General features: G+C 36.3%; 1 protein-coding gene across 1 annotated transcript in view; it reads right to left on the reverse strand.

Moving 5' to 3' along the window:
• Window positions 1-12,385, reverse strand: part of ADAMTS6 (ADAM metallopeptidase with thrombospondin type 1 motif 6) — a 127,180-nt gene that overhangs the window by 85,541 nt on the left and 29,254 nt on the right. Inside the window, exons 3-5 of the mRNA XM_014060953.2 lie at window positions 11,264-11,631; window positions 5,769-5,937; window positions 3,182-3,399 (exon numbers count right to left, since the gene is read on the reverse strand). Of these exons, the coding sequence (XP_013916428.2) occupies window positions 3,182-3,399; window positions 5,769-5,937; window positions 11,264-11,631 (755 nt within the window). The remainder of the gene's footprint in view (window positions 1-3,181; window positions 3,400-5,768; window positions 5,938-11,263; window positions 11,632-12,385) is intronic.

Raw genomic sequence — 12,385 nt, forward strand, 5'->3', positions numbered from 1 at the left:
CATGCATACCTTCGGCCAGAGTTGGATCTCATATTTCTACAACCTAGTTCATGAATATGATCTATGACGCATGACAGAAGGGAGAAGATAGAGGGGTGAAGTTCAAACGCAATTAAGCGGAAGTAGTTTTGGCTCCACAGGAGTACACGCCAGAATGTTGATCCTAATAAATGAATGGATTTATTTTGAACTTTGTCTCGAGGCTCGTAAATTAATTAGGTCATCTTCTGGGAACTTCACAATAGGATCTTGGTAAACACCCTCGGGGCCGAGGAGAGACCAAAGGGAAGAGCCTGGTATTGGAAATGTTTCCCCGATAGCAAAACCGCAGGAACTGCCAGTGGTTTGGAAGAATGGGGACATGTAGATAGGCCTCTGTAAGATCCACTAAGGTCAGGTAATCATCCCTCAGGACGCCCTCCAAGATGGTCAAAAGGGAGTGCATCTTGAACCATCGGTAGACAATGTGATGGTTCAAGGCTTTCAGGTCCAGAATTGCTCTCTAATCCCCCGAGGCCTTGGAGACGATGAATAGAAGGGAATAAAACCCTTCTCCCCATTGATCCTCTGGTACTGGTTGAATAGCCTGGATGTCCAGCAGGTGCTGGACGGCCTGGTCCACGAGGTGTCTCTTTCCTCAGTCCTGCGATATGGGGCAGAGGAGGAAAAATTCTAGGGAGAGGTCGTGTTTTACCGTCTCCCTGACCCAGGCATCTATTGTGACCTCCCAATCAGCTGCCGATGGGAAGGTTGTCCTGGTAGTCATTTTTGACGACGGAAGGGCCGATTGGATCCAGATCCTTGATAAGAGCGCTTGGGCTGGTAATGTTGCCCTCCTCTGACTGACCTGTCCTGTTGCTGATTCTGTCTACCATAATATTGTTGTGACTATATCCCCTGTCTGAGCCGCGAAAGGGTGGCTTACAATGGTAGCAGGAGGCCCTGGACTCTGGTTTATGGAATTGGGAAAGAAGGATCTTCCTCTTGTCTTTGGACTCTATCAACATGGGCTCCAAGGGAGCACCGAACAACTTATCCCCAGCAAATGGGGTGGGGACCAGGAGCCACTTGTGTTTGCTGTCTGCCTGCCATTGTCTGAGCCAAAGTATTCTCCTAGCAGAGATGGAGGAAGCTATGGATTTCGATGCAAATCTGGGTGTGCTCAAAGAGGCATCGGCAGAAAATTGCAGGGCTGCCTTAATTTTGTTAAGGTCTTGGTGTGCCCTGGAATCCGATGGGGGGATCCATTCCTGCAGTTGTTTTAACCATAGGAGGGCAGCACTATCAAAAAAAGAAGGGACCGTCGAGGCCTTGACGTCACAGGCAGCCGATTGATGGCCCTTAACTAAGATGTGTTCCGACCTCTTATCCTCAGATTTCAGCACTTCCTCAGGGATGTTGGGAACCAGGGAAGGCGAGGAGAGGGCTGCCACTGGGGCATCAATGGATGGAACCTCAAGAAGTTTAGTTAATTCAAGCCCCACATTAAAGAACCTCTCGTCTTGGGAGGCGGGGAAGGGACCTGACCTGAGAGAAGTCCACTGTCTCTGAACAATGTCCAGAAACAGTTTAGGGGAAGGAATTACCTCCTTCTAGACTACTGGTTCAGAAAACACTAGATCAGCTGAGGTCACTGAGGTGGAGGGGCCTGCCTGGGCAGCCTGAGCGGAATCCAGTTCAGTTACCTTCTGTGCCTTCAGAAGAAGAGAGGTAAACATGGAAGAGCGAAACAGGCCCCCCGTGGTGGCTGGTCGATCTTAGTATCATCATCTACAGATAGATTTGAATCCCTATGTGCCTCCTCCACCCCAGAGGAGTCAGACAAACTGCTAGGGGATCTGGAGGACTGCTTGTCTGCTGTGCTTGGTGTTCCAATGGATTGTCTGGATTCCTTATGTTTGTGCCAAACCTGAAGATGAGGAAGCCTTTTGTTCATAGAGCTCTGCAGCGATGCCCTGTTGAGCGATGCCTCTGAGGTGATGGAAGCCATATTAGGGGGCTGTTGAGCTAGGTAGGCAATGGGAGGCCCAGGCGATGGGGTAGTCCTGGTCTCCTGGACATCATCCTCTGCAGCCTCTACTTCAGATTCCTCACTGTCAGGAGATAATTCCTCCAATGGGAGGGGGTCATGTCAGCCTCCTGGATGGGAGTAGGCTCATTTGGAGGGCTAATGGAGGCCTATAACTGTTGTTCCGCTGTCCTCTTGGCTGTCTAGTAGACCTGACTCCAGATATGCCCTCTAAGGGATCTTCTGATAGGGGGGAAGAGTGGTCCATCCCTGCTTCCATATCCATCACACCAACCCACACCTGATTTTGAGGCTTGCCAAAGGAGGAGGGGGTTGGTTGTGCTAGGCACTCCAGGGCATGGTCTATGCTGGGGCCTGCTGGGGAAGTCTGGTCTTGCAGCTTAACAGTCCTGCCTTTTAATCACTCTTCAAGGCCACCAGGGGAAGCAGGGAGATTGGGGGGAGACAAAGGGGGGGCCCAATCGCTCCATGAGCTCAGCTAGACCTGATAGTGATAACTTCGGAGCCCGATTGCAAATTCAAAGTGGCGACCGTCTTGTGGTGAATCCAAAATGCCGGCCGCCCTTTTAGCGCCTACGACAAGGCTCTCATAACCTTCCTGACTTGGCTGGAAGCGATCCTGGTCATTTCCTGTCTTCTCCGCCGCTGTGCGCCCCCCCCCCCCCCCCGGGCAACTACACACTCACTGCACTCTGGAGGCTTGATCTGGTGTCCTCTGATCGCTCTAGAGCTGCGCTGTGCCATCTGGCACCTCGCGGTGGCTCCCCATGGCTGTAGAAGCCTCTGGGGACAAAATCAAGCAAAAGAAGGTAAATTAGCCAAATCTGCAAAGAAATAAACAATTTGAAGGTTGATTTTGAAAAATTAGCTAATTAAAGTGGAATAAATATAGAAGAAAGAGTTTCACACGTCTGTCCTTGGAAATTTACTGAGTTACAAAGCTGGATGTGGCTGCAGGAGAAGGCATATCTTAAAGATATCAGACTCAGTCCTATTGGATAGGGCACGAGTAATTACCCATACATGGAGGCTGTCTCTCCAACCATGGAGAAATAACACCTTTACTAGTATAGCCTTATATTTTTAATTTAATAACATTACAACCTGTAACATTAAAATAAATTATGTGAATATGTAGAGGATAAAACTTACAATATTCATAACGCTCAAAATATAATGTTCAATATCTTTGCGCCCATGGTATCCCACCATCATTTTGTCTGCTACTACCAGCGTCTCCACAAAACGTTCAGTGCTTATTGATCTTTTCAATCGATGATGATTGTTCAAAGTCTGATTAGCTGGTGGAAGAGTTTGAAAAGCAACAGTATTGTTCAAACACCAAGGTTTGCCTCTTCCTGTGAGTTCTTCTAGAAATTAAAATAATTAGTGACATGACTGACTGCTCTTTTAATATATATTTTTATATTATATATCATGAATACAGATATGTGTTTTTAAATTATTTGGTTCCAATTTCATAAACAAGAAATTTAGCACAGAAAGAAAATAAAAATTAAACCATAACACAAATTACACAAATTTAAAGAATTTAAATTTAAAAATACTAAATAACCTGATTTGGTACAAAACAGTAAATATAAATGGTGATGGTTAGAATGTTATCTCTGCCTGCAGCCAGGAGTTCAATCTTGACTGACTCAAAGTTGACTCAGCCTTTCACCCTCCCAAGGTTAGTAAAATGAGGACCCAGATGGTTAGGGATGATATACTGACATTTGTAAACTGCTCAGGGAGTGCTGCAAAGCACCATTTCCCAACCTTTTCAGACCAGCAAACCAGTGTATCCAAATTTTGGATACTTGTGTTGGGCTGAAATTTTGAATGTTTCCAATGTTTTGGAATTCTTTCTCAAAACATGTTGCAAATCGATTCTTACCTTAACTTGCAAATCTAAATTGATCATATTAATCTATTGGTTATATGTTTATAACCAATTATTAAATTGGTTAACCTATTATTAAATCAAATCTGCTTTTACAATATAATGTTGCTTTGATTTATACCAAACATAAAAATACAAATATTAGTTTGAAAAATAACAATCTGTATTTACATAGAATATAAAAACCAGTATGTGCAAGGTATCTGCATATGTGCTGTTTAGATCTACAGACATTGTTTACTTATATTTATCACAGGATTTGTTCAACTATCAGCACGTTAATTACTCTAACAGGATATCGGTACTATAAACATTTCTATTAAGGAAATGCTTTAGAATATGGGTGTCAAACTCGCCACATAACATTGCCATCATGTGACGTATCGCAATGGTTTTTCCCTTCGCAGAACTGGGCTAGATGTGGCCTGTACATGATGCATCTGGCCCACGGGCTGCCAGTTTGACACCCTTGCTTTAGAAGCTATAAATAGTTTGTACCTTTCCCAAAACATCTGCTGCATTTCTTTAAAATTAAACAAATTGATTCTAATTTTTATTTATTTATTTATTAAATGTATATGCTGCCCATCTCATTGTTATAGCAACTCTGGGTGGCTTACAATATAATAAAAAGGTGAAAAGGTATTTTAAAATGCCTAGAATTAAGAGGATTAAATAAAAAACTAAAAACCAAGAGGATAGGCAGCATAGAAGTGGGGATCTTCTCTGTACCCCATCAGCTAGCATACATAGTACACCCCTATCAGGGCCCCAGGCCCACCAGCAGAATCAGATTTTAAGGCTCTTCCAGAAGCCATAATGTGAGAACCTCATCTCTAGTGTAGAGAATATTCCAAAAGGTAAGGGCCACAGCAAAAAAAGATTCTTCTCCTCAACCTCTCTAATTGAAATTTTTTGGCAGATAGAATCCAAAGTAAGTCTTTTTCACTGGAGTGAGTGGGATGAGTTAAATCCCATTGAGATGAGATGGTTCCAGAGATACCCTGGACCCATGGCTTTAAAAGGACCAACATCTTGAATTGAAACTGGAAGCAAACTGATAACTAGTGCAGATCACACAGCAGTGGTGTTACATATGGCACTCCAGGGATTTCCAGAACTAACAAAGCCCCTATGTTCTGTAACAGTTGTAGCTTTAGAATACTCTTCAAGGGTAGGCCCATGTAGAGCATATTTCAGTAATCCAATCGAGGACTAGGAAATAAGTGACTGTGTGTTGGGCCTCACGATCCAGGATTCCATCAATATTTAATAACATGTAAGAATATAAATTTTATCAGGGTTTTTTCCTAAGAAGCACGTAAAGGAATTAATAAATGTATAGAAACAAGATTAGTAAAATTAAATCCTCTCAAAGCCAAGACTTGCAATATGTACATTTAAATATCATAATAAAAGAATCAAAATCAATTTAAAAATTAATAAAATAAATAAAGCCATAGAGAAAATTATAATCTTCATCTTAAACTGGAAAACCTTTTTCTGTGGGGATTCTAATCTAGTTCTGATAAGAAAGGCTTTGATTGAGAAACTTGCAAATAGATTTACAGTTTGAACTGATAAGGAATTTCCAATTGATAACTACATAGAGCTTCCTATTTGATAATAATTTAGCACTTTAATAGAAGCTGAACAGATAGCAGTATTTTGGATTTTTGCTCTGAGGGTCCATGATATTGTTGAAAAAAAGTAGTAGTACAAAACAAACAATAACAAAATACACAATTATATTTTTCTTAGAATGAAAAATTAAAATAGCTAGGTATTTTTTCACAATTGGTAATGATATTACTGGAATTCTGACCTATTTACCTGACATATCACAATGGGTATGATCATAGAAGAACTGATGATACAGTGAAGATTTTTTATAAATTACATGTGGATGGCCAACTTCAAATTGAAAATTATCAGACTGTTCACTTGTGTTCCTTAAGGGTTCAATAAAATATTCTTCATCTTCTGTAGCAATTATACCATGCTTAAGGAGAAAAGAAAAGAAGTATCTAAACGTCATCTAAAATATATAAAATATTTATTTTAATATACATAATTTAGTCTCCCAGTTAAGTTAAACTTTTTAATTTCAATAACATTTCAGTATGAAAGCAAGCTTGTAGAACACTATTAATAAGTGCAAAACTATGCATGCATCATTAACATTCAATTTGAAGATTCATACGTATCTCTCATAGACATATAGATTTTCCTACAGAAAGAGTTGTGCATTTACACCAGTTTAGACATCCAATTTTATATAATACACAGTTTTCAATGTGGTACAGACATGGCAAAAATTTAAATATGAACTGTGAAAACAGCAAAAAAAACTTTCTTGAAATCACTGTCATCCTTAATAATTAGATCCAAAGAAAATATCAACAAACATGCAAATATTATAGTGGCAAATACTAGAGATCATTCCTTATAATATACCATAAAAGAGTAAGTCTCCAAGTTGAACTCAAGTCTAAATGACTTAATGGAAACATACAAAAGAAGTGTTTTGCCATTATCTTCTTCCAAGATGTTTTCCAGCTTCTCATACTAACCTATATTTTAGTATTGCCTCATCCAAATACAAACCAGGCTTGACCATGTTTACCTTCCAAACTCAGATAATGCCAGTCAGAGACCATCACTATATTAAAATCATTATGTATAATGATAAAATAACTACAATTATAATATATTCATGGTACTGTAAATATTTGAATTGCGAAAGTATTCAAAGCAATGTATTAAAGAAAAATGTAGTTTTGATCTAATACTGTCTAATCAACAACCACCAAAATTACTCATATTATTTACATTGCTTATAGAAGCTGTTTAAATTCCAACCACCACTGCTGCACAAACCAGCACATCATCAAAACATAGATGTAATCCTCAATTTCTACAATAAACTGATAATTAATTTGTGTTCAGTTTCGATTGTTACTGTTTGAGTGTTATAACACAGGGGAAATGTTCACTGATAAACACAGAACATAAAAGTAACAGGAAAATCTTGAGGACATGACTTCAGTCCAGGCTTTTAATGTAGAAATGAAAAGTAGAAAATGTTTTGGCTTGTTCAAGAATATATTTCAATGGTCTTCTGTTTCAATTAAGCCATAGGACTAATAAGTGCAGAAAACATTAAGAATTACTACACCAAAAAAATAACCTCCCTGAAAGAAAGACATACTTATGAATACTAAATTAAAACCCATCACTAGACTAAAATTGTATTTTCTTTCTTTAAAAGCATAAAAACATTACAAAATAAGATAAGTACTTATGAATTTGTCAAAGGAAAATACTGAAAGAACGGAAAACTATGGTTATATGACACAGTTTAGGCAAATAATCCTAGTTGTTTCTTTTGAGAATAATTTATATTTTATGCTGAATAATTTAGTCATCTGAATTTTTAACCAATTTTATCTTTACAAACATAATAAGCTTGTATTCTGCTGTTCGTTTTAGCTCTTTTGTTAATTTCTTTTTTACTTGATGTCCCAATCCTGTTCTGCAAGCTGCCTCAAGTTATGGCAAAGAAATTGATAAATGAAACAAATAAAAACCTTAAGTGACTGCTTCCTAGTCCCATTTGTGGATGCTAAATGAGGACTATTTGTATAATAATTCACAGGGCTGCCTCTGATTGAAAGTTGCCTTTCTCTCAGCACTACAACTTTCATCAATTCATGAGAGAGGGAGAAGGGATCTCCTAAAATGAAGATTTTCCTATGCCCCAAAGAAGTCCTGTGTATTTAAAGAGAAATTCCTCTTTTTTCCCCCTCCTTAAGCCTTTTCCAATTCAGAGAGAGAATGATTAACATTTGTTGAAGGAAAAAGTTACAGTTAAATTAGCACTCTTTAATTGAATATGTTTATGCATTAAGATATGGGGTTTTTAAATAAATTCATCCAATCTGGTCACATAGATAGAAAAATAAATCCTATCTAGACAGACCTTTATTTATTCTATTAGGATAATTAATTGAGTACTGACAGCTAAAGCTAGTAAAGAACAGCTGCCCTGTACAAGAGCCACACAACTAAGCACACTGAGACCTGTTCTGGATAAAAAATTCATCATGAAGTACAGTTTATAGGTTAAGTGTGAAATCATTGTAATAAATCTGTTTTGCCTCACAGAAATGTCAGGAAGCAAGTGAGATCATTTATATTGTGCCAAAATCAGGGAAGATAATGAGGTCTGAAAAGAAATTAGCCTCATTTTCTTAAAAGTAAGAGGATGTAAAAAAACAAAAAAACAAATATCATACACTAAAATATGACTGAGAAGATTGTGTGATGTTTTAAGTCTGTGTTTCTCAACTTTAAAAATTTTATGATGTCTGGGCCTTCAACTGCTGGCATTCCTCCAGTCAGCAAGCTTACTGGGGGAATTCTGGGAATTGGAAGTCCACACATCTTAAAAACTGTTGAGAAACATCATTAATTGACAACATGTTCCAGTAATGTTAATGGGATCCAAGAATGACTATTTAGTGAATGGCAAGTACGCCCTAAAACCAGTCCTGCCCCTCAAAATGGCCGCACAGTATGATTGGCCACAAAAAGGCCACATATATTTTACATTCACTTTTTTAAAAAAATAAGGAAAGCTATTATTTATTTATTTTACACCCCCTCCTTCCCCTTTATTATTTTTACAAACAACTCAAGGTGGCAAATATATCCAATACACCTTCTTCCTCTTTATTTTCCTCACAACAACCCTGTGAGGCGATTGGGCTGAGAGAGAATGACTGGCCCAAAGTCACCCAGTCGATTTTCATGATAAAGGCAGAACTAGAACCCCAGAATTTCCTAATTTCTAGGCTAGAGTTTTAATCACTGGACCAAAACATTTCACTATTTAAAAAACATCAGATTATCTATTCCTCTTTTATTTAACTTCTTGACTGGAATTATAGCATTGAGCTATAATTCTAGAATTCCCAATCCTCTTCCTTTTTTCTCCTCACGTAAAATGATTCAAAATCCATAAATACATAGTGTACCACTTGACTGGTATTTTTGTTATTAAAATAGAAAAAAACAATTCTTTATTAATCTTGCCAGTGTATTGTATATTCCATCCTTATTTCAGGGCCTTTAGGAAGGTTCTTTAGGCTAGTGAAATTGTTCCTTTGAGAAATAATTCAAGAGAAAGCTGCAGCTATGCTCATCAGTGTTGCAAAATAATAAGGGTCAATAGAGAGAAACCTAATTCTAATATTTTGAAATCATGATGAATAATTCTATTTGTAGAAAATTTATGAAGGTTTAAGAGACCTATATGCAATCCAGTCATGATTGTCTCACATTATGGATGATACTTAGATTTACTACAGTAATAAGCAGCGTGTCATTTTCCAAACATGGTGCTCTTTTACCATTTTCTAACCAAGTGCTTTACAGTTATTTTTAGGTTTGAATTATAGTACAACTGTACAAGTCTATTTCCATATAAGACTCACTCCTGAAATAACACAGAATTGTGACAGCAAATTATCACTTACAAAAAATACAGCTTATCCTTGGATTATCCCTTTGGCTGTGATTTATTACCACTAATACTGAAAAAACAGTTATTTTCCTTCCCAGTTTTTATGTTTGTAGCCAAAGAGTTGTGCCAACAGATTTGCTAGCATTAGGAAATTGCATTGTGGAGTTCATAGAGGAGCTTATACTACTTTCTCCATAAAAAGATTTCTGTCCAATAAAAACATCTGTAAAATTATACAGATGTTGCCAATGTGATATAGGCATTTCAGATGTTTTCATGGAACATCTGGCCACATCAGCAGGAAGCCAGAGTTGATCCATATAGGAAAGACCTACTGAAAACAGTGAAAGTAATGTAATCATGAGTATACCACACCAGAAATGTATGAAAATTGTATCTAAATTCTTACTGCAGGCAAACTATTTAGCTACAGTGGATGTTTTATTTCTACAACATTTTGAATTGCTGGGGAGTCCTAAGGGTATCCCTAAACAAATTAAATGAAAGGAGTAATAGCATAGAAATTGAAATGTATGTGCATGCATGCATGCATGCATGCATGCATGCATACATACATACATACATACATACATACAATCTATATGAACTGTTTTGAATTTTCAATATTTCTATATAAATATGACCTAAAACATGATCTGTACTCAATACATTCTAAAACTAGATAAAGAGAACCCAGTAAAACAAATAAGTTGGTTCATTTATTTACTTATAAAAGTCTGATTACTCATTCATTCAATACATATTCATTCGATAGTCATTCATTCTTGACTCTATCTCTTCTTGTTTACAATGGACACTCCTTCAATTGCCCATTCCCAGTGCATTCAACTTGCTTTTCTGTCTCCCATTAATAATCATTCTTAATATACATAGACATTTAATTATTTTTGATAAATATTCATTGATTGCAACCATGTACTGCCCACTGTTTTTCTACCAGCATTTACAATCTTAACCTTTCTCAAAAGGGAATAGCATGTGGGTATTAAGTTTGTTTCTAGATACATTGATTCATCTACTTATTCTAGTGTTTTGTTTTGTTTTTTGGCATTTGCATATAATTTGCAAGTGTTCACTCCAAAATCTATCAAACCTAGTTCTTGGTCTTTGAAACATTCATTTTAATTTCCATGAACGTCATCACATAACCTGTCTAAAATTTGCTATCAGGTACTCAGCCAACCTGCATTCAAAAAAATATTTACATTCTGAATCTACAAACCACTGTTTATCACAAGTATTATTTATATAGTTATTGATAAATATGTTAAACAACCACAGGACATCATATATCATTAATTTACTCCCTGTTCAATATTGAATGTAAGCATTCATTTATTTTCACACATGCTTTACTTCCCTCTTATACAATTCTTACTATATTCTGCAATCAAACGTTTAAAAAATAATTTATTATTGCATGAGATTAAACAAACAATTTAAAGTAATCACAAAAACGTAAGAAACAAAAAGCAATAGGTTGCTTCATTTTGCCCACCTGATTCAACAGAGTTCATAGGACTATTGTCCACAACAGAAATAATAATCATAAAGTTTCATACAAGTATCAGTGGGGGAAATATGGAGGGGGGAATAACATTAGATAAAATAATCACTTTACTTGCTAATGCTTCACTAAAACTTTAAACTGATACAAATATTCTTAACTTTTTTCAGTACCACAATGATGTTAAAATATAGTATGAGTCTGGACAGAGAGTCTTTTTTTCTGCAAAATTAAACAATTCAGAATATTGACAAGTACATAATTTGCACTTACCAGACCATTGCAGTTGCTTATTGCTACTTTAGATGTACCATTCTGGCCACGTAAATATCCTGTATAGTGACAGTTGTCTAAAAAATCATGCTTCCATTGAGGTCCATCTTTACCCCAATATTCTACTGTGAAGTGTTTGGAGACCAAATCTGTGTTGAGACTCAAGTTTAAATGAAAGTGCTTGCCATAGGCAGAAAGTTTAAAAAATAATTTAGAAACTGCCAGTTCTTGCTCATAAAACTCAGTACTTCTCTTCTTTCTTCCGCTGGGTTTAGTATTTTTCACAGTAAAACTGAGGAAGGCTCCATTATGGTCAACCCTTATTGGGATTGTTAGTTGATAGTGTTCAAGATAAGACAGGAATTCCTCTTTCAAATCACATAGTAAACCAATCCAAGAAACAGACATAAAAAAGAAAAAAATATAAAAGGATATCAAAAGGAATAATACAACATTATTTACATGTTATGATATCCAAGCAACTTCAGTTTAAGAATGAATATTTATTTATTAAAATATTACCTAGTATTGATTTTTAAAAATAGGTTTATCTATTGTATATTTTCTGCTAAAATTTACATATTTTTGCCTATAAAAATAATTTGCATAAAAATAATTTTGTAAATGAAGGCTAATCCAATATAAAAAATTCCCACTGATTTCAAACAATTAGAAATATAAATAATGCCCCAATTTAATGCCTTATTTTAGTCATTAAAATAAAGCATAAAATTGTATATTATCTTTGTGTAATTCTCTACGTCATAAAGGATTCCCAAATAAACTGCAGTTGAAGAATTAGATATTTAGAGGTTTTCATATGATCTATTCTTCTATTCAGGTTAACTAGGGAGTCAACATACAAACAACTTTAATGTCTTATAATGCAGATAGGATCTTTAATGAGCCTATTGCTGTAGGATCCTTAGAGCTGTAAACTAATCACACTTCAATAAGCAAACAAAAAGCAAATGTTTTAAGGCATGTTTTAGACTATAATACTACTGCAAGTTACTTGGACAATAATTGAATACTGAGGATTTATTATTACATAACAAACTAAAATATTGATTTTTTTTCCTAACTAAAAGTTTTAAATGTTATTTTGATGCCCTGAGAGAA

Source organism: Thamnophis sirtalis, unplaced genomic scaffold (genome assembly GCF_051295495.1).
Source record: "Thamnophis sirtalis isolate CommonGarterSnake01/CBP01778 unplaced genomic scaffold, rThaSir2_p1.2 scaffold_5, whole genome shotgun sequence".
In the NCBI taxonomy this organism is placed as follows: domain Eukaryota; kingdom Metazoa; phylum Chordata; class Lepidosauria; order Squamata; family Natricidae; genus Thamnophis; species Thamnophis sirtalis.